The 22,808-nt window shown below is 40.6% G+C and overlaps 1 protein-coding gene and 2 long non-coding RNA genes across 4 annotated transcripts; 1 reads left to right on the top strand and 2 right to left on the bottom strand.

The window, feature by feature from the left end:
* Positions 1 to 11,341: 11,341 nt before the first annotated feature.
* Positions 11,342 to 14,031, bottom strand: LOC113050670 (uncharacterized). The gene is made up of 2 exons (XR_003276801.1): positions 13,939 to 14,031; positions 11,342 to 13,855 (listed from the first exon to the last, which is right to left on the bottom strand). It is a non-coding gene; the product is annotated as an uncharacterized LOC113050670 (long non-coding RNA).
* A 73-nt stretch (positions 14,032 to 14,104) lies between these two features.
* Positions 14,105 to 17,264, top strand: LOC113050664 (glutamine synthetase-like). 2 transcript variants are annotated; one of them, XM_026213874.1, is made up of 7 exons: positions 14,105 to 14,249; positions 14,783 to 14,966; positions 15,075 to 15,236; positions 15,348 to 15,494; positions 15,572 to 15,699; positions 15,864 to 16,063; positions 16,158 to 16,473. In XM_026213874.1, the coding sequence occupies exons 2-7, from the start codon at positions 14,801 to 14,803 to the stop codon at positions 16,471 to 16,473; spliced, it is 1,119 nt and encodes a 372-aa protein (XP_026069659.1). In that variant the 5' UTR covers positions 14,105 to 14,249; positions 14,783 to 14,800. The 2 variants fall into 2 exon arrangements, with proteins under 2 accessions (XP_026069659.1, XP_026069660.1); XM_026213875.1 differs by lacking the exon at positions 14,105 to 14,249 and having other exon boundaries at positions 14,801 to 14,966; positions 16,158 to 17,264.
* LOC113050669 (uncharacterized) lies at positions 14,956 to 15,578 on the bottom strand. The gene is made up of 2 exons (XR_003276800.1): positions 15,356 to 15,578; positions 14,956 to 15,230 (listed from the first exon to the last, which is right to left on the bottom strand). It is a non-coding gene; the product is annotated as an uncharacterized LOC113050669 (long non-coding RNA).
* Positions 17,265 to 22,808: the final 5,544 nt, after the last annotated feature.

The raw sequence follows: 22,808 nt of genomic DNA, 5'->3' as shown, positions 1-22,808 counted from the left end.
GGTCATTTGCATTCTCACACTCGGGTCCCGGGGAAATGTTAAGCTCTGTCAATCTTGTCAGTGCTGGTTCTTTTATCACGGCGGGTTTCAGCTCTGCAGCTGCAACAATGTTTGGGGTTTCCCACTAGTGCTTTCAGCACTGCTTCTGGTGGTCTGGAGCAAAATGAAATAGTTATTTGAATAATAATTGTAATAATTATTCACAAATTTAGAGTTTTACTGTATTTTTGATCAAATAAACGCAGAATTGGTGAGAATAAATGACTTTATAACAAAGACTTTGAAATTGCGTTTATGTGTGTATGTAAAAAAACATAACTGATTATAAACTCCTTAATAAACTAACAAAGAATGTATTAGCCAGATCTGTGCTGGGAAAATATCCTTGTTACTCAGTTAAAATGGTTCACTGCAAGTCATTGCATCTTTTTGTATAAAAAAAGCTCTTTGTCTATGAAACTCTTTTATGTAGATGTTGCTTGCAGTGGAAGGAGGCCGCCCAGAGCCCAGCAGAACTCTACTCCCTTTGTAACCAAGACAGGTCTCACTTTGCTGAAAGAGTGCTGTGGATTCACCTGTTCTATAATGTAAAAGGCACACTTTCGGAAGTGGCAACAGGATGTCACGCTGTCTATTTTCTGTTTCCCTGGGTGTCCACTAGTGGGCTCACTTCCCCTTAGGCACTTCACCATAGGCAATAGAATTCCTCTAGTCTTGTCATGTCATCACAGTAATTGCACTCCTGTTAATTGCACCAGGTGCAGTAACTTTATTGTCATTAGCCTCCCTTTAAATTCCAGTCTTTTCCTGTTGTTTGTATGGAGTCCTTACCGTTCGTATATCCAGCCTTCTCGTCTTCCGAAATTCTTCCTCCTTGTCTTCTCGCCCTCCGAGTTGCCGTTCCTTTTCCTTTCCTGTTCCCTCTTTTGTTTATTGGTTTATTTGTTTTTGGACTGATTTTTGGTTTTGACCTTGGACTGTTGTTTGACCACGATTTGGATTACCCTGTACAATAAAATACCTGCAATTGGATCTCTCGCTCTCCCTGTGTCTCTCTGGGCAACGATCGTCACAGAAGGACTCCATCCCTTGAGATCCAGCAGTATGTTTTTTGATACTTCCTCCCCACCCACTGAGTCAGGGTTAGTCACCGTTGACCTTCCAGAGTCAGGGCTAGTTCCTGTTGACCTTCCAGAGTCGAGTCAGGTGCTTGTGGATCCTCCAGAGTCAGGGTTAGTCACCGTTGACCTTCCAGAGTCAGGGTTAGTCACCTTTGACCTTCCAGAATCAGGGCTAGTCACTGTTGACCTTCCAGAGTCAGGACTAGTTACCATGGACTTTCCAGAGTCAAGGCTAGTCACTGTTGACCTTTCAGAGTCAAGTCAAGTCACTGGTGATCTTCAAGGACAGAGTCAAGTCACTGGTGATCTTCAAGGACAGAGTCAAGTCACTGGTGATCTTCAAGGACAGAGTCAAGTCACCGGTGATCTTCAAGGACAGAGTCAAGTCACAGGTGATCTTCAAGGACCGAGTCAAGTCACCGGGGTTCTTCATGGGAGAATTCAAGTCACCAGTGATCTTCATGAACAAAGGCAAGTTACCATTGATCTTCATGAACAAAGGCAAGTCACCATTGATCTTCATGAACAAATACAAGTCACCAATGATTTTCATGAACAAATGCAAGTCGCCAATAATCTTCATGAGCAGAGTCAAGTCAGCATTGATCTTCTGGAACTCAGTAGAAACACCATGGGAGTACCAGAGTCTCGTAATTTCTCTGTTGAACTATCAGAGCCTCTCCACATCTCTGCTGAACTACCGGAGCCATTCCACATCTCTGCTGAACCACTAGAGTCTCCCCTCAGCTCAGCTGATCTACCAGAGTCTCTCCTCGCCTGTGCGGAACTTCCAGAGTCTCGTCACGTCTCAGTCGAACTCTCTGAGCACCCGACTGATCCTGTTGTGGCCATGGAGGCTACTCGTTACTTGTTCATGTTCTGTGTTTCAGACTTGCCCAACCAGACTTGTCCTCCTGTCCAATTGACCACACAGATGGGGTGGTCTTTTGCTCTGCCCTGAGGGGAGTCTGTTTCGGCCCACGGATGTGGTGGTCTTCTGCTCCGCCCTGGGGGGCGTCTTTTCTGACCGCACGGATGTGGTGGTTTTCTGCTCCGCCCTGGGGAGCGTTTGGTTCGGCCACACGGATGTGGTGGTCTTCTGCTCCACCCTGGGAGACATCTGCTTTGACCGCACAGATGTGGTGGTCTTCTGCTCTGCCATGTGGTGGTCTTCTGCCCCGACCTGGGGGGCGTCTGGTTCGGCCGCACGGATGTGGTGGTCTTCTGCTTCGCCCTGGGGGGGGCGTCTGCTTCGGCCGCACGGATGTGGTGGTCTTCTGCTCCGCCCTGGTGGGCGTCACGTGATGTCCGTCCCTCCCCTGATCCTCCGCCGGTCCACCACCCTCCTAGACTCCTTGTTGTGTGTTGCACTTCTCTTGTCTCTGTTTCCCCCGTTTTACCTGGTCGTCTTGTCCCTGTTTCCCCATTCTACCTGGTTGTCTTGTCTCTGTTTCCCCATTCTACCTGGTCCTCTTGTCTCTGTTTTACCATTTTATCTGGCCCTCCGTCCCTCCCCCCGGTCCTCCGCCGCTCCACCTCCCTCCTGTGTCTTTGGGTTTCCCTTGGGTTCGGGTGGAGCATCTGGCAGCTGCTCCATTGTGGAGGGGGTAATGTCATGCTGTCTGGTCTCTGTTTCCCTGGGTGTCCACTAGTGGGCTCACTTCCCCTTCCCCTTAAGGCCTTCAGGCGTTGCAGGACCTCCGTAATGTGGCGTCGATGTTCTGCCAGGCTCCGGGAGTATATGAGGATATCATCTATGTAGACGAGGACGAACTCATGGAGGAACTCCCGGAGCACCTCATGAATAAAGTCCTGGAAGACGGAGGGGGCGTTAACAAGTCCATATGGCATCACGCAATATTCATAGTGGCCATTAGGGGTTATGAAGGCAGTTTTCCACTCGTCCCCCTCTCGTATCCGGATGAGGTTATAGGCGCTGCGGAAGTCCTGCAACGCCTGAAGGCCTTTCAGCTTTACCTCAAGGCCAAGAAGTGCTCTTTCCATCAGCCCTCAGTGCAGTTCCTTGGGACATCAGTATATTCCCAGGACACGGCACACTCCACTCATTCACTTCGCTCACACATCACTTGGCACTGCTCACCTGGGGGTCAATGAAACCCTCTCGTTGCTTAAAGAATGCTTCTGGTGGCCCAACATGGCCTCGGATGTCAGGAGGTACGTGAACAGATGTACAAACTGCGCCATATCCAAGAGCCCTCACCATCTTCCATCAGGCAAGCTCCATCCTCTGGCAGTTCCCAATTGCCCGTGGTCACACCTAGGGGTGGATTTCATTACCGATCTTCCTCCTTCAGATAATAATACCTGCATTCTTGAAAAAAGTGGATAGATTTTCTAAATCATGTCGTCTTCTTCTTCCCCTGAAAGGTCTGCCCACGGCCATGGAAATGGCCGAGTTATTATTTAACCATATCTTCAGGTACTTCAGCATCCCAGAGGATATCGTCTCGGACTGAGGCCCTCAGTTCATCTCCCGGGTATGGAAGGCTTTCCAATCACTCCTAAGGTGTGGCCATCAGCCTGTCCTCCGGATACCATCCCCAGGCGAACGGAAGAGAAAGGTCCAGGAGATTGGACGCTTCCTCCATACCTTCTGTCACAGGCCACCAGAACTCCTGGAACCAGTTCCTTGGGTGGGCCGAGTACGCACAGAACACCCTTCGACAACCTACCATCGGACTCACTCCATTCCAGTGCGTACTCTGCTACCAACCTCCTCTATTCCCCTGGTCAGGTGAACTCTCAGATGTCCCCGCCATCGACTACTGGTTCCGGGAGAGTGAGGGTCTGGGACGCGGCATACCACCAACTCCAGCGGGCCTTACGCAGACACAGAACGACAGCCGACCTTCGCCGATCTGAGGCCCCAACTTACCTACCCAGTCAGAAGGTCTGGCTGTCCACCCGGGACATCTGCCTGCGCCTGCCCTGCCGCAAGCTAAGTCCCAGATTCATTGGCCAATTCACCATCCTTCAGCAGATCAATCCGGTCACGTATAAACTCCAATTACCCCCTGAGTACCGGATTCACCTTTCCATGTGTATCTCCTAAAACCTCACCATCCCTCTGTCTCTCCTTCCACAGAACCTGGCAAAACCGAAACCCCCCCTCCACTCCTCCTAGAAGACGGCGCGGCCGATGAAGTTAGAGACATCCTGGACTCCCGGCGGCGTGGTGGCCAACTTGAATCAGAATCAGAATCAGAATGAGCTTTATTGCCAGGTATGTTCACACATAAGAGGAATTTGTTTTCGTGACAGAAGCTCCGCAGTGCAACATAACAGCGACAGAACAAAAAATATAATGAGGAATAAAAAATATAAAAAAATACAAATAGGTGTGTAAGGAATAACAATATACAAATTGACAATGTATGACAGGTATATTACAATAAGCATTTATGTGTGTACACGTATATTATGTGCAAAAAAAAAATAAGTGTACGCTAAGTATGTGTGTTAGATAAATAAGTGTATGTATATATATATATATATATATATATATATATATATATATATATATATATATATATATATATATATATATATATATATACATATAAATATAAATAGTGTAGTGTGTTCCATAGTTTTTATCAATTGTCCATTAGATGGATTGCCTGAGTGGAAGAAACTGTTCCTGTGTCTGGTCGTTCTGGTGTTCAGAGCTCTGTAGCGTCGACCAGATGGCAACAGTTCAAAGAGGGAGTGTGCTGGATGTGAGGGGTCCAGAGTGATTTTGCCAGCCCTTTTGCTCACTCTGGATAAGTACAGTTCTTGAATAGAAGAGAGGGTTGTACCGATGATTCGCTCAGCAGTCCGTGCTACCCTCTGTAGCCTTCTGAGGTCCAATTTAGAAGCTGAGCTGAACCAGACAGTTACTGAAGTGCAGAGGGTGGATTGAATGATGGTGGAGTAGAACTGTTTCAGCAAATCCTGTGGCAGGTTAATATCTAGTGGACTGGGAAGAATATGGTCCAGAGGAACGTTCATGGGTCCCACGCAACGACATCCTGGATCCTAACCTACTTAACACCTTCTACTCCAATCATCCTGACCGACCAGCTCCCAGGGGAAGAGGACGTCCACCATGTCGTTGGCATCCTCGGCCCTCAGGAGCGGGCCGTGGGGAGGGCAGTACTGTTACAAACACACCAGGTTCCACCTCCACTCATTCACAATGCACGCCCTAACCTGAGTACTGAGCCCTTCCACCTGACCCTTTTCATCACCCAATCACATGTGCACCATAAATACCACACACACGCACTCAGTCAGCATCTGGTCTCGTTCGCGACAAGGTCTTACCTGTATGCTAACTCTAAGGACTAACTCTTCCTCTGCTTACCTCTCCAATGATCCTCCAAAGATCAAGGTCTCCATTGTGCGTGTGTGGTTCACCTCCCTCCTCTGACGTCTTCACCCAGCTATCACGGATCCATTCATCACGCTACCCAACAATACCCGCTGCTCTGCTTGTGTCTGAAATAAAGCAATCTTTCCGTTACTCCTCAGCATCCCAGGTATTCTGTAACATCAAACACAGTATTTTTCACACAATTCACCTATCTGTATACCGCTGTTTTCACTGTCATAAAAACGGGCTGATGTCTTCCTTGTTCTATGAAGTCCCTCCTTCAGAAATAAGTAACGAGTTCAGATTGTGCCAGCGGTTCCTGTGTTGTGATTCGACACCAGCTTAGCGCATGTCGCCCTCTTTTTTTTTTTTTTTTTTTTTTTTTTTTTTTACAAACATTAATGTAGAAACAACTTGGCCAAATCAATACATCTACACATTACAATGTACAGAATAGAATAGGTGCATCTACATACAGCAGAAAGAGAGAGAACAAAAGGAAAGAGGGGGAAAAAAATAATAATCAAGGAGCGGGGCTAGGGTTTTTCTTGTAAATCATACTCCATTTTTCTTTTTCATCATTTTAAGGGCTTTTGAATACAAAATAAACTCATTATGAAATACATAAAAGGCTGGTTCTTTCAAGAATCTAGATTTATGAATATAACATTTTCCCAGCATAAAGATGCTATTGACCAAAAAATCATCTTTGTTATTATTCATTACAAGTCCATAGACAATGTCTTTTAGGGTGAAGTTGACCAGGTAACGTATCTTTGGGTAAAGCCAGTCATAAATATCAGACCATAAAGCATCCACATACTTGCAGTGAAATAACAGGTGATCTGTAGTTTCGATGTCATCACAAAATGTACATTTATTAGAATCAAATCCAAATCTAAGTCTTAAGGAATCACTGGATGGATATATCCCATTTAAAACTTTAAAATGAATTTCTTTAATCTTGGGAGATAAAGGAAATTTTATGTATTAAGTTGTAAGAATATGAATGAAATCTTTTTGGAAATTATACGAAATTGAATTTCTGTAGACAGCGATAGGATAAGAAATGTTATTAAACATATTTCTAATAATTTTGTTTTTAAAGTTTACCTCCTTTAAATTCACAGCCTTTAATTAACAGTGGAGGTAAACACAGGGTCATAGGGTTCGAATAAAGAAGAGTTTCTTTGATCAAACAAATTAGGAGTTAGGAGTTAGGAATAGCTTTAACAATAGATTCAAATTTAGCTCGACTGCAATTTAAATATTTAAAACAGAAATTCTCATATGATATAATAGCACTATTCTCAATTTTTTTACATCCAATCTTTGTCATACAATGGTTTGTTTCTAACTGTAATGTATCTGTTATTCCATAATGGTGTATTGTGTTGTGTGAAATTATGGTTATATATAAAATCTTCCAATATAACAAGACCTGTTGGTGAAACTGGGATAATTTAACTGGGAGACGTTGAGCAGTGAAGTCACATTTTAAAAGAAACTCTATTCCTCCTAATTTCTTAAATAACTCTCTGAGAATATGAAACCAACCTCCTGGCAAGGAAACAGAACTATTAGAATTTTCATACAAAGATTTTATAATGTATCTCCAAAACCAAATAATATTAAACAATCAAAAATAAAAGAATGTTCGATTGAGTCAAATTCCTTAAAAAAGTCAATGAAGAGAATAAAACCATCGTCTTCTATTAGATGTCTATAATCTAGAATATCAAACACTAATCGAATATTATTATGTATAGATCTTCCCTTCATAAAGCCAGATTGAGATTCGCTTATACTTTTGTGTAAAAAAAAAAGTTTAATCTATTAGCATATATAAGGGTTAAAATGTTATAATCTGTGTTTAATAATGTAATTGGTCTAAAGTTATCTAAAATTTTAGGGTCTTTCTCAAGCTTGGGGATTAAAGTTATTATACCTTGTTTCATGGTGGATGGAAATGTCATATTTTCTATTGCTTCTTTTAACATAAGCATAAAAGGTTCTTTAAGTATCCAAAAAATACTTATAAGCTCCAAAAGTGCTTAGAAAAGTTTGCAGTGAGGCCGTCACACCCTGGAGATTTGTCTAGAGATAAACTACCTACTGCTTCAGATGTAATATCTGCATCACACAGTGCTACACAATCAACATCTATATGGGGAATAAAGTCTTTAACAAGGTCAAAAAAGGATGTTGTATCATCCAGAGAAAAGGTTGAGGAATATAGGTTACTGTAAAAAGAAAGCCCTCCTGGAAACGCCATTGGGCTAGATTTGAGAAGCAAGTGGGAAGGAGCATGTGCGGGAGATATACTTATAATCACAGGAGCGTTTTTACTGAGGAGATGCGCAGGAAGATCACATTCGATTTTTTTGCACAGCCCTACCATCTAGTTAACAAAGCCAAACAGCTTTGCCCTTTGTGTAATAAGTTACAGAAACTGTTAAACGCACCAACTTAAATAATAAAATACACTTACCGGTTGTGGTCCATAAACAACGCCTTCTCCAGACAAAGAGGGAACTGCTCCATCTTTCAAGAATAATCTTTGTGCGAATCCGGCATTAAACGGATTGAGATTGAGTAATCTGTCCTCAGCAAAATGTGCTGCGCATAGTTTTACATGTGGATGATAATTTTCGGGAACCGAGTTAAACATAAATTGTAACCATTGATCTATAAGTACAGCGTCCCTGGGAAGGCCAAACAAAGATGATTGGACTCAGTGATGAAAATAACAGCGTTTCGATGACATGGCTACAAACACAAACGCAACTCTTCCTCTTCTCCGTTGGAGCGCAACAAGACCGCGCCCCCTTTTTTGTGTATTCCTGTGGGCGGAGGTTAGTCAAAAAACTGTTTTAGTGATGTCATTACTGCAGGAACTAGAGGGATGTAGTCCAAATGGGTTGTTTTTTGTAGGCGAATTCTGTTAAATAAACATTTAATCTCGCTTGGCATTGAACTTTGAGCTTTAGAATTCTACAGATATTATTTATACTCTAACAACAACATTGTACACTAACTAAAGTTTAAAACATGGGATCACGAAGAATGGGACCTTTAAAAGTGTTTTGAGGCTATAACATAGTATTGTTCATGAAACCGTGCACAAATAAGTATATTACAATTTTTCTCTATTACTTAAACACATTTCTTGAAACTATGCCTCATATTCTCAAAACAGTAAACACAAATCCATAACTTCTCACCCAATTCCCCAAACAACCTATTTTCAGGTCAAAATGAAGCTCTACACTCAAACCATTCACTCTTGCTGAAAAACCAAACTTTGCCCTCAGACATCACACACAAGCCCTCAAAAACACACACACACTACAGCAGTCTTACACACTGGTGAGATAAATTCAAAACAGTACTACAAAAAAACAGTAATAAGTTGTGTTCCTTGTCAAGTCACCTTTATTTATATAGCGCTTTAAACAAAATACTGAACAACATTCATTAGGAAAACAGTGTGTAAATAATGCAAAAAACAGTGTCATCTCTTTTCAGCTTAAATAGTGTCTGTGCATTTATTTGCAATCAAGTCAACGATATCGCTATAGATGAAGTGACCCCAACTAAGCAAGCCAGAGGCGACAGCGGCAAGGTACCGAAACTCCATCGGTGACAGAATGGATAAAAAAACCTTGGGAGAAACCAGGCTCAGTTGGAGGTCCCGTTCTCCTCTGACCAGACAAAACCAGCAGTTCAATTCCAGGCTGCAGCAAAGTCAGATTGTGCAGAAGAATCATCAGTTTCCTGTGGTCTTGTCCCGGTGGTTGTCTGAGACAAGGTCTTTACAGGGGATCTGTATCTGGGACTCTAGTTGTCCTGGTCTCCGCTGTCTTTCAGGGATGTAGAGGTCCTTTCTAGGTGCTGATCCACCATCTGGTCTGGATACATACTGGATCCGGGTGGCTGCGGTGACCCTCTGATCTGGATACAGACTGGATCTGGTGGCTACGGTGACCTCGGAACAAGAGAGAAACAGACTAATATTAGCGTAGATGCCATTTGTGCCATGGTGGTATGGTATGGGAAGTGTTCCCTGTTCCGGTTTAACTAATTAATGCAGCCTAAAAATCCTTTAACAGATTTGGATATTAAAAGCATATTAGTATGTTTTCAAATGTACAATTTAATTATGAAAGGAGGACAACATGTTGATGACGAATTATGCTTCGCACACTGAAAATGATGTGCATATTTCCCAGATGGTTCCATCTCTTGTTTTAGAATGGCACTTATTATCTATAGTCTTTGCACAGGACAGGCTACACTCTGATAAATCCAGTCTCTCTACCATGAAATATTCATGCTAATAACCCAAGGGTGTCTGTCTCCTTAATTAATGGCATCAGCACGTCCGTCAATCTTATTCACTTATGCTGTTTGTGAAATCTCTTCATACTCTAGTCACAGATCTATTCAAACCCACCTGGACCAGTCAGCTGTACCCACCACATGTCCCTTTATGAAGCAGTACTGTTGTTAATCCGTAAAATATATATGAATATGTTTAAATAAAAGAGTTTCTATTCAACTTCAGCTGTTTAGAGATTTGTTCTGAACATTTCACCAAAGAACCATGTCTCAGGCTCCTGTACTTAGGGATAAAATAAACCTTAGATTCACAATGATAAAGGTGTTTTATAGTTCAAATAAATTTATCCTTCAAAGGTTTTATTTATGAATAGTGTGATAATCTATTCATTTAGATTCAGGGTGATGTCAGGCACTCCACGTTCCTCACATTTTGGAGTGTTTTTTCCTTGCCACAAGAATCTGGTCATCCAGTGTGTATTGTGTACAGCAAAAAAATAAAAAATAAATAAATAAATAACACAACAACACAAACACACCAGAAATGCCCATACTATTCAGTCAACACCATCTGAGTCTATGTCTGATGTAAGTTTCTGTCTGTGTTTGAAGCAAAGCTCTCAAGAGCTTCTGTCAGTCTCCACCCGTCCTCAGTATAGGTTATTGTGGTGCACTGCAGAGTCTGATGATGACTCACTCACAGGTTTCACTGATCACAGGAAATTGAAGGGTGTGAGAACATTACTTATTGACATTAGCATTTAAAACTAGTTCAGGAAATTGATTTTACAAGTCATGCAGGACTGTGAGCATATTCAAAAGCTTCCAAATACACAGTTATGAAACAAGAAAAGTGTTCAACCGAAGATCCAAAACAACAGGACTGCCAACAGAACGGCCATCCTGGCCTTGAAGTTTGAACGTCAGACTACAACAACTCCTTCCCCTTGCATCATGTCTAACACCTCTAATTTTTTTAGACTGTTACCATGAAATTGAGACAGTGGTTAACTGTACTTGAATGCTTCGGTTAGTTTACAGTAAGTGCGACCACACTGCACTGACAGTTCTGTGGAACCACAGCAATATTCATAATCAAGCCCAACTGAGTAATTTCCCTACAGAGGATAAAATAAACTGGCCTGTCTGCCTAGCTCTAACCTCCTGGCTCATTAGTCTCTGTGCATTAATTAATGAAACATATTCCTCAAACTTCTGCCTGGGTGACAGGGCAATGCCATTGTGTGATTAACTCCCTGCTGTATTCCACATTGTGGCTCTTTCAACATTTTTGGAAGGTTATTAAATAAATAATAAAAAAAGTTATCTTAGAGAGCAAAAGTTAAAGCTTATTAGATTTTGAAACAATAGTTAGTCTTTGTGACTAAAAAGTAGATAGGCCTATTAAAATTCACTTTCTACTTGTTTCGGTATTTACACAACAGTCCTGTCATATAGATGCTTAAGTTGAGGTTTGAGGATCAGCCTCTCTCTCTCTCTCTTTTTTTTTTTTTTGATGGGCAATGAGTCATCCAGCTCTATGTCACTGGACAGGGGCTTACATTCTACATGCTTGTGAATGAGAGATTGAAAAGGAGAGAAAGGGTAAATGTGTTTGTATTATTGTATAATAGCATTATGTACCTTCTGAATTCGATAAGACACTCAAATGCAATGCTTTATGTTGGTCAAACTCTTTAGTTTAATAAAAGCAGACGTTCTCTGTAGCCGTTTGATCAATGACAATGTAAATATTTCTAAGACAAATATTTCAGATATATTTCACTGTGTGTGTGTGTGTGTGTGTGTGTGTGTGTGTGTGTGTGTGTGTGTGTGTGTGTGTGCAGACTTCACCGTTACTGCTGAAACTCAGGTGTTGCTTTAGTCTCGACAGCACGAAATAAATTAAGCGTAGAGCGACACCTTGTGGACATAGCTCATTTGTTTGAGTTTTCGTTCATGTACAGTCATGTACAGTCATACAGTCAAAAGTTTTGGCAGTGACATAAATTTTGTTTTAAAGTTTGCTGCTTAATCTGTGTTGGTGTTCATTTACATTGTTTCTAGATTTTTGTGTAGAGTGTATCCGATGCATTTAAAATAATTGCTAAAAGCTTCATTGGCCAAAAAATTAACTCTTCACAAAAAAAAAAAAAAAAAAAAAAAAAAACATTGTTTTTTTTATCCTGACACAAAATGTCAGTTAACATTAATTGACTAATCACATCAGAAGCACACGTGAAAGTGTGATTGAGTACTAGTCAAGTAAAATCACTATCATACTAATTAGATTTTAAGAGCATACTGGTTGCTATAAAAAGAGGGAAGAAGCGTATCCAATCCTTGTGTTCTTGTTAGCAATAGTTACCTCAAAAGAAGCCCTAACCTTTGGATCAAAATGGCCTCACATGCAAGGAAATTGCTACAAAGAATATCTCACCTGAAAGAATCATTTACCAGATCACCAAGAACTTCAAGGAGAGAGGTTCCACTGCAGTGAAGAAGTCTTTAGGACGTCCCAGAGTGTCTACCAAGCACCAGGACTGTCTCCTCCCGAGGAGTCAGCTATTTAATCATGTCTCCAGCCAAGCTACCTAATAATATACAATACAGATTCTTTCAAAACAGCTTCAAAGGAAAGAAAACAGATTCAACTATGCAAACTTCATCAATGAGACAAATCTAAAGCATCATCTTCATCAATGAGACAAATCTCTGCTTTAAGCAGCACTACAAAGACTATATTGTCATTATTCAACTGAAGTCAGTTCATTGTTCGGTTCAAATTATTTCAGTTTAGTTTTAATGTGTATAGTTTTTTACAGTAATCATGAAATGAGTTCAGTTTATATAAGCAATTCTGTAGTAGACAATAGAGTCATTATTCAGCCTGAGTCAATTTAATGTAGACTCAGTTCAAAATATAATATATATATTATATAAAATATAGCATAAATATATAATATAAATATATAAATAAAGCATTAAAACCATTGAAAGCTCAGGTATCCTAAGTAGGCAACAGTTAATTAAAACTTTTTGGTCAGTATATCAGTAACCAATAATTATTTCAATCCTCAAGAAAGAAAGAAAAAAAAAAACATTTTTATACCACGTCTTCATTTTACACATTTTTAGGAGTCATGACATTTAGAATACAGGTTCAAAACATTTACACTATTATATAAATATGTGATAATGATTCTCTTTTTCCAGTTGCATCCAGATTACATAATCACATAACATACATACATAACCACTACATAATTTTCACACAAGACTCTGCTGGGCTTGTATTATTTACAGTTATTTAAAAAATATGAATCTATAGCTCCATTTCTCAAAACTCTTCACACAAAACACACACAAACATGCAAAACGTCACACATATCTTGCAAAAGCATACACAGTTTTAATTCAAAAATATTTGAGCTCTTCTAAAAAATATATTTTTGCATAGTAACTGCAAAATTACACACAGATGTTAAAACATTACTCGTGTCTTTTGCTTGTTCAGAGTGCAGTGGAGAGTTTGTCACAGCATGCACACATATATACACATATACACTGTGTTTACACGCACGCATATACAGATGTATGTTCAACGGATTGATTTTAGAGTTATGCAACTGAACTGAATCAATACTGAACTGATTTAAAGCTGTGAAGTATGGTGACTCTAGCTTGATTATGAGTTGATTATGTTGATCACGTCATTGTGTGTTTTTAGGGTTACATATGAACATTAAAACAACAACAACAAATGAAAAAAAGGAGAAACATCAATGAGCTCTATCTGACTCAGATAGAGGTACAAACTGTCAGTTCACTCAAACCAGAAAATAGTTATTTCATTCATTCATAAAGATGTCGATCTTTGTGTTTTACACAATTAATTGTGGATTTTCTGGATGTTGTACACATCGCGCTGTTTCAACAAACACCACTAGAGGCGTGATCAATGGTTGTTTTTCCTAGTTTTCTTGAACTTGAACAGTCGTTTTGTTGGCACCAGCTATAAGAAAAAAAATCTCTCTTGGTCAGTACACGGACTTTTATGTTTAAATCATTATTAAAAGATGGTGTAAAATTACTTACTCTAACATACCATTTGACGTTCTTTGTCTAACAAAGACTCATCCTGAAATGCGTGCGGATGAACAGCATGTTTTCAATGGTGTCCAATGAAACGCTACTTCGTAATGACGTAACCTAGCCATGCTCAAATCAAGTTTTACTGGGTTTTACTTCATCCAATCAGGAGAGGAGGTATCTGCAACCCGCTTTAAAAGTTCGCCAAAAGCAAAAGCTGTTTGTTAGGAGGATGAAAGACGAACACTCAGGATTCTTTTCTAAAACCCTCTGGAAACACTGGCATTCGTATAGTGACATTTTATTTTCGTTTATAGGTATGTATCTTAATTATTCTGAGCAAAAAAACAAAAACATATTTGTAGTGGCAGCAGTGCATGTTATGATCAAACGAGGTTTACATTTTTGTTTTAATCTGAAGGGTTTTAAATGAGTGAATTCATGTTGAAGTTAAAGTCGAAGACTGTTGTGTATTTCCCAATTTGATGTCATCACAGCAATATGTTGCATCAGTATGTTGCATTATGCCTAGCATTTAAATGGCCTACTTGAAAAGTGTTTACACTACGGTTTTCTGAGCTCCCTCTGAACGTTATGTTGTGTGGTCGGTGTTAATGACGTTTATTTCGTTAAATTCGTACACGGTGACCATATTAACTTCAATTGATCGTGAGACGCTCGCTCTTGGTACAATGGTAACTCCCATTGTTTGAGTTATTGCGTAATGGACTTGAGCGGCTCCGGCCATGTTTCTTGATAATAGTGGTTTCCTTGAGCTCTGTCAGCTTGAGATTTTCTTTTCTTTTCTAAACCGTTTGATATGTGTATTTACAACGATTTCTTCTGATAGGTTTGATATAGCATCATCATGGCAACTTCAACCAGTTCTAAGCTGAGCAAAGCTGTGAAACAGCAGTATATGGACCTCCCTCAGGGAGACAAGGTTCAGGCTATGTACATCTGGATCGATGGCACTGGAGAGGGATTGAGATGCAAGACCAGGACTCTAGATTCACAACCTAAGACCATTGAAGGTATTTATTAGGCTGAATGTATCATTTGTCTTTCACTTTAAATCACACAAAGCGGTTAACCAAACCACCATCACTGTTGCACTTTTCTTTTTCTTTTTTTCTCTTTAGATCTTCCTGAATGGAACTTTGATGGCTCCAGCACATATCAGTCTGAGGGGTCCAACAGTGATATGTACTTGATCCCACAAGCCATGTTCAGAGACCCTTTCAGGAAAGACCCCAACAAACTGGTTCTGTGTGAAGTCCTCAAATACAACCACAGACCTGCAGGTGAGTAAATGTGAAATGCGACAATCGGTATCATATGACTATTATCCAGGTGATATCACATAAGTTGCATTTTATTTATGATTATAATTAATTGTGTGTGTGTTTCTTAAGAAACCAACCTTCGCCAGATGTGTAAAAAGATCATGGATATGGTGCTAAACCAGCATCCTTGGTTTGGAATGGAACAAGAATACACTGTCCTCGGCACAGATGGTCATCCATTTGGTTGGCCCTCCAATGGATTCCCCGGACCTCAAGGTAGATGTCACCCATGTATACAAGGTTTAAGTGGCTGGAAAACTTGGAAAAAATGAAATGGGATTTGTTTGATTTAGGGCCATACTATTGTGGTGTGGGAGCTGATAAGGCCTATGGACGAGATGTTGTAGAAGCCCATTATAAAGCCTGTCTGTATGCTGGAGTAAAAATCTGTGGCACCAATGCTGAAGTCATGCCTGCACAGGTAAATGTTTCTAAAGTCTTACTACTGGGGTAATGAATAATAAGCAGCACCTTTAATGCTTCTAGGGAATCATTTTAATTTCAGGTGTGTATGTGTGTGTGTATATATATATATATATATATATATATATTTTTTTTTTTAGCTGAAATTGTCTTGTTCTACAGTGGGAATTCCAAATTGGTCCTTGTGAGGGCATTGAGATGGGAGACCATTTGTGGATGGCCCGCTTTCTCCTGCACCGGGTTTGTGAGGACTTTGGTGTTGTGGCCTCTTTCGACCCCAAGCCCATTACAGGGAACTGGAATGGAGCTGGCTGCCACACCAACTTCAGCACGAAGGAGATGCGAGAGGATGGGGGTTTGAAGTACGTGTAAAAGAGGGCCTAGAATCTTCCACACTGTAGCACTGTAGACATAAAATGGTCATTAGTTATGCTAATCAGTTTATTTTTATTTTAGATACATTGAGGAGTCAATTGAGAGGCTGGCCAAGAGACACCAGTACCACATTCGTGCCTATGATCCTAAAGGTGGGCTGGACAATGCCAGACGACTGACCGGCCATCATGAGACCTCCAACATCAATGAGTTCTCTGCTGGAGTGGCTAACCGTGGTGCTAGCATCCGAATCCCACGATCTGTGGGCCAGGAAATGAAAGGCTACTTTGAAGACCGTCGTCCCTCAGCCAACTGCGATCCGTACGCAGTCACTGAAGCTCTTGTACGCACTTGTCTGCTCAACGAAGAGGGTGAAGAGCCTGTGAAATACAAGTGAAATACTGGACTGAAGCATCAATTCTTTTCTTTTTGTTTCTTTTTTTTTAAAATTAATTTTATATAATTCATTAGTCCGTCTGAAATGAGGGGATGACACAAGTCTAGTAGGGGTGTCAAACTCAGTTCTTGGAGGGCTGGAGCCTTGCAAAGTTTTGTTCCAACCCTGCTCCAACTCTCATGTAGTTTTCAAATAAGCCTGAAGTACTTGATTAGTTGGATCAGGTGTGTTTTAATTAGGGTTGAATCTAAACTCTACAGGGCTCTGGCCCTCCAGCAATTGAGTTTGACACCCCCTGCACTAGATCACTTCCCTGGTTGTTGGCTGTAGAAACACTCATTGGGTCAGTTTATGCCACAGTTTTTAGCTTTCTAACTGCCAGTATCTTTTTATAACCGATTTGTGGATGTAATGATACCGGCAGAGATGCTGGTTTTATAGAGACTAGAGTTTGCACCAGAAATTACTACTACTACATTGCCTTTATAACTAAAGCTTTTCTTGTGTTTTGAGCTGTTTTCAGAATGTTATCAAATTTAAAGTGTAACTAACTGTAGATATTTTAATGCTTATTGTAGTCTGTTTTAGAGCTTTATTTACCAGGTTATAAGTTATGGTTCGGTTTCTCACAGGGACCAAAAGGCATTATACTAATGTGGCTCTCACTTTTCACAGGATTGTGCATTTTATTTTGGCTGTACCATGGTTGGGCGAAAAAAAAAACAAAAAAAAAAAATCTTGTCTCTTTACATTAAAACGCTAAGTATTTTTACTAAAGTTATTTTCTCTGACATTTTCTCTTGAAGTTTTTTAGAACTGTTTGCACCGTCACACTTCTAAACACAATGAGGCTGTAAAAGAAGACTAATATGCTAAAATACTTAAGGTTATATTAGTGCAAGAGGGGAAGAAAAAAAAAAGCTGTGTTCTTGTGCATGTATTGTGGATCTAGTGGAAAGACCACTGCTATTTTTTTTAAATTGATGTGAGCGGGTTTGAAGTGGAATGTACATTCCATTTGCCTTTCTGTAAACTATTTGTGGCTTTTGATAATGGGGAACCCTATAATCTGGTTGTTTCTGGAGTCTTAATGCAAGAAAGGTCAGTTTTAGGAGGTTTAAATAGAGGGCTAAATGGAGCTAAGATATTAAAAACAACAAAAGCAACATGAATTGACTAAAAAACAGTCAATAGATTTGTGTGTGTGTGTGTGTGTGTGTGTTGGACACACCGTTTTGAATTACATCAAAGTTTACATGCTAAATAAGTGCCTGTTCAGTGAAGAGCAGTATACACATTTTCTCTTCTGAGAACCCTGTAGAGTTGATTTTGATATCGATATCCAGAAAGGCAATTAGAGGGTTAAAGACACTCTTATTTTATAGTGGTATCTTTCTGCTGAACAGTGTGTTTTATATATATATATATATATATATATATACCATTCACCTAATTCCTAAAAATTACAACACCATAGTGTAAAGCTGAAAGCATGTGGTTTGTTATGGAGCTTAACATTTTTCGTTGCCTGCATTTACAACATGTGAAGTGTTAAATTAGAGATCTGCACTCAACATTTAGCATGTGAAGACCAGGGTTGGGTCAAAGTAAGGCATTTCTGCTCAATTTTAATTACACATACATATAAAGTACTTTTGTTGCATACAGTAAATAATTTCAACAGTTCTGAAATCAATATTGAATTTGAAATATAAATTTACCGTCTAAAGATAAAATGAAATGCAACATCTTTAACCCTCTGTGCCCCAGCATGTTTGATTTCAGTTTTTCCCGATTCACAAAGTAACCTTCAATACTCAGATACAGATCTAGAAATCTAAAAAAGGGCCTACTTTTAATTGTCCACACTGACAATAACAACAAAACATTGTGCTATGTTACTTAACATGTTATATAAACCTGTACAGATTTTGCTAGTTGGGCTTTTCCTAAACAACTTGCCAAACTGAAATTTATTGTTTAACTTTTCTTAAGCTTTTTTGTTATTCAGATATGTTGTTATTTATATTATTTCTATATGTTAACCAAATGTGGTTACTCATATACAGTACAGACCAAAAGTTTGGACACACCTTCTCATTCAAAGAGTCATGAAAATAGTCATAGTCATGAAAATAAAGAAAACTTTGAATGAGAAGGTGTGTCCAAACTTTTGGTCTACTGTATAAATGTTTAAGTAATACAGTTGTTACTGTTGTTTTAAAGCTAAAAGGCTAAACTTTTCTATGTTTGACTCAAATTGAAAGAATAATTAGTAAAATTTTATAAGGTTTATAGGGATTTTAAGATGTAGCCTAATTCACGATTTGAATAATTAAGTTACTTATGGAGTAACTAAGTTACTTTTCAGATGGAGTAATTATTAAAGTAATTTAAATAAAATATTGATGATGTAATAGTACTTAATTACTTTTTGAAAGTAACTTACCCCACACTGGTGAGGACATGTTGTAACAATACTGCAATGACTGTGATTTGGCAGATAGTGAAAGAAGAATTACCCTGGCTCTAGACAAAGAGTGTTGAATTACCACTCTGCAGTCCTAAACACATGGGCCTGTTTTACATTCCGTATCATGTTACTTTTATTTACTTTTATGCTAGGTCACATTTGATAACCTGGCCATATAACCCTTTCACCCAAATTCACTGGAACTATACAACTTATCAGGAAAACATTTCTGTAATACTGTTTAGTCATTAAACAAACAAAATGGAAGAAGGTGACTAATGACCCAAACCAAGAGTTCCAATGAAAAGGGCCATGTTTGTGTATGTACACAGCTGCTCAGCTCTCAAATTCTAACCAAATAAAGATATTTTACACAAACATGGCAACATTCTGGGAAGAATTCAAGAAGTAAACCAAATAGAATTACTACATCAACATTAAAAATGTATTTATTTCTGAACTTTTCCAAAACATGGAATATGATGATACACATTATTAATATATGAGTTTCTTTTGCTTTGAATTACTTGCAAAACATTAATGTTACAATTTTATTTTCACAGATGCCACAGACAGCTCAAAATCCATTTACTGACCATCAGATGCATAGTTCACACAAAACTGGAAAGCAGTTGCAATCATAAAGTTCCTATAAGATTGTCTGATAGCAGTACAGCAGGGGTAGAGGTAGCTGGGTAAGTTTTTTTTGTTTTGCTTATATTTATATATATATATATATATATAGGGTTTATATTACACATGTTTTTGAGAGAAAGAAATCACTGGCCAGAGTGCCAGGTCAAAATCTTAAACACTTTTCATATTTATTACATTTTAATTAATTACAGCAGTCAGAATATGTATATAAACAACAAGCCGATGAGGCTAGAAACCATGGAGTTGGACTTGCCATCAAAAACCAGCTTGTCAACCACCTCTCCGAACTTCCTGTGGCGATCAGCGAGTGCCTCATGACAATCCGTCTGATGTTGGCCAACAACCAGACAGTGACAGTATAGTGAGCGCCTATGCCCCTACCCTAGACTCCGACATGGAAGAAAAAGAAGCCTTCTAGTCCTGCCTGGAAGAAACCCTGTCAAAAATCCACAAGGAGGACAAGATCATCCTCCTTGGAGACTTCAATGCTAGGGTAGGCCAGGAACAGCATCTCTGGAAGGGCACTACTGGCAAGGAGGGAATTGGGAATATCAACTCCAACGGAGTGCTGCTTCTGAGTAAGTTCGCTCAGGACAACCTCGTCATCACCAACACTCTCTATCAACAGAAAAACTAATTCAAGGTATCTTGGAGACACCCTCGCTCCAAGCAATGGCACCTCACTGATTATGTCATTGTAAGGGCAAGGGACCGCTGTGATGTGAACATCACAAGGGCCATTATAGACTCTGACAACTGCTGGACAGACCACCGCCTTATTTGATCCACAATGTCTATCAAACTTAAAAAAAGGAGGAGGATTCAGAAGAAGCAGACACGGCGAAGACTGAACCTTGACAGCCTGAATGAAACTGCCATCCAGCAGCTACTTCAGGACTCTCTTGAGAAAAGTCTTCAGCAAGAATATCCTGATAACATTCTCAAATCCGCCATCCATCCATCCAAATCCACCCTTGGGTATCAGTCCAGAAAACATCAGGACTGGTTTGATGAAAATGACACAGAGATACGAAAAGCCTTCCGAGAGTGGCAAAATGACATAACATGTGAGGCCAAAAGGGCAGCACACTCCAGAGCCAAGTCTGATGTTCAGAGATTGACGAGGGAGCTCAAGAACAAATGGTGGACAGAAAAGTCTCTAGAACTCCAGAGACTGGCAGATTCAGGTAACACCAGAGGCTTTTTTAGTGCCACTAAGGCTGTCTATGGCCCTATACACCGCGGCTTAAATCCTCTGCGCCCAAAAGATGGACAGACTCTTTTAAAAGACAATGACTCCATGAACGCATGTTGGAAGGATCACTTTCAAGAACTTCTGAACCGTGACAGCTCAGCCAAACCAGACTTTGCCGACCATATCCCACAGAGTCCCATCAGAGAAGACATGGGGGAACCTCCTACCCTAACTGAGGTTCACAATGTCATCAGGAATCTCAGGAACAACAAGGCCACCGGTCCTGATGGGATCCCCGCGGAGATCTTAAAGGAAGGAGGACCAAGGCTCTGGCACCACATCCACCATCTACTCATCAAGGTCTGGGAAAGGGAAGAGCTCCCCTCAGAGCTCCGGGATGCCCAAATTGTTACCATATTCAAGAAAGGGGATAGGGCTGAATGTGGAAACTACAGGGGCACCTCGCTCTTATCAACAACAGGCAAAGTCCTTGCTCGTGTCTTCGCCAACCGCCTTCTACTACAATCTGAGGAGATACTCCCTGAATCACAATGCGGTTTCCGTCCATCTAGGGGAACAACTGACATGATCTTTTCTGTTCGCCAACTACGAGAAAAGTGTCGGGAACAGGGACTGCCTCTGTATATGGCCTTTATAGACTTGACAAAGGCCTTTGACTCCGTGGATAGGCAGACACTGTGGAGCATACTATCAAAGTATGGATGTCATGCTAAATACATCCGTGTACTGAGGCTACTGCACGACAGCATGTCAGCCACAGTGCTCAATAGTGGCTCTGAATCTGAGCCATTTACCGTAGAAACTGGGGTCAAACAGGGATGTATCATTGCACCTACTCTATTTGCCATCTTCATTGCAGCCATACTCCACCTCACTGGCCAAGAGTTGTCACAGGGGATCCCTATCCTTTATAGGACTGACGGCAGGCTCTTCAACCTTAACAGGTTCAAAGCCAAGAGCAAAGTTAGAAATGCCACCATCATAGAGCTGCAATACACAGATGATAACGCTATTGCTGCACACTCTCCTGAAGACCTCCAGGACATCCTACAGTAAATGCCTTTGCCAAGGCATACAGAGCCCTGGGTTTGGTCTTGAACATCAAGAAAACTCAGGTTCTGCATCAACCACCACCCAACCAGCCATCAGTCCAGCCTATCATCAAAGTGGATTACACCACTCTGGAAAGCGTGGACCACTTCCCCTACCTTGGTAGCATTCTCTCTTCCAAAGCTGACATATAGACTGTGAAGTTAACCATCACCTAAGCTGTGCCAGTGGAGCCTATTCCAAACTCAGGACAAGAGTCTTTGATGACCGAGACCTGAGGGCTCAAACCAAGGTCCTGGTTTACAGAGCTGCGATTCTCCCAACTTTGCTGTACGGAGCGGAATCTTGGACCACCTACAGCAGACACCTGAGAGCACTGGAACGATTCCATCAAAGAGCCTTAAGAAAAATCCTGAGGATCAACTGGGAAGACAGACGTACAAACTCCAGTAGTCTGGAGGAAATTAATATGCCCAGCATCACTACCACCATAATGCAGCACCAACTCTGATGGACAGGACATGTCATCCACATGCCCAACAACTGTCTCCCTAAGCAGATCCTGTACTCCCAGCTAAAAAAAAGGACAGCGAGCCCCTGGTTGGCCAAATAAATGCTTTAAGGACAATATCAAGACCAGCCTGAAAAAGTTTAATATCACGTCCGGCGACTGGGAGAATCTCGCGTTAAACAGGGACTACTGGAGAAAAGCAGTGCAGGAAGGTGCAGCACACCACGAAACGGACTCCGCCGTGCCACAGATGCAAAGCGGCAACAACGCAAGGACAAACAGAGAAAGGCTCCACCACCACACATCACCTAAACCTTCCAATGCCCACATTGCACCAGAATCTGTGGATCACAGATCGGCCTCTACAGCCACCTGAGGATCCACAAATAAGGCGACCCAACGGAGAGGACAGTCCTACTCGTTTCGAG

Source organism: Carassius auratus, chromosome 31, assembly GCF_003368295.1.
Source record: "Carassius auratus strain Wakin chromosome 31, ASM336829v1, whole genome shotgun sequence".
Taxonomy (NCBI): domain Eukaryota; kingdom Metazoa; phylum Chordata; class Actinopteri; order Cypriniformes; family Cyprinidae; genus Carassius; species Carassius auratus.
The sequence above is the reverse complement of the archived record's forward strand: the minus strand, read 5'-3'. Positions and strand labels throughout refer to the sequence as shown.

What these genes read in the sequence shown, in the direction of transcription:
- LOC113050664 (XM_026213875.1), top strand. Translation starts at nt 14,801, where the DNA reads ATGGCAACTTCAACCAGTTCTAAGCTGAGCAAAGCTGTGAAACAGCAG. An exon ending in ACAACCTAAGACCATTGAAG is followed by an intron (nt 14,967 to 15,074) that starts GTATTTATTAGG and finishes TTTTCTCTTTAG; the next exon opens with ATCTTCCTGAATGGAACTTT. An exon ending in CTGAAGTCATGCCTGCACAG is followed by an intron (nt 15,700 to 15,863) that starts GTAAATGTTTCT and finishes CTTGTTCTACAG; the next exon opens with TGGGAATTCCAAATTGGTCC.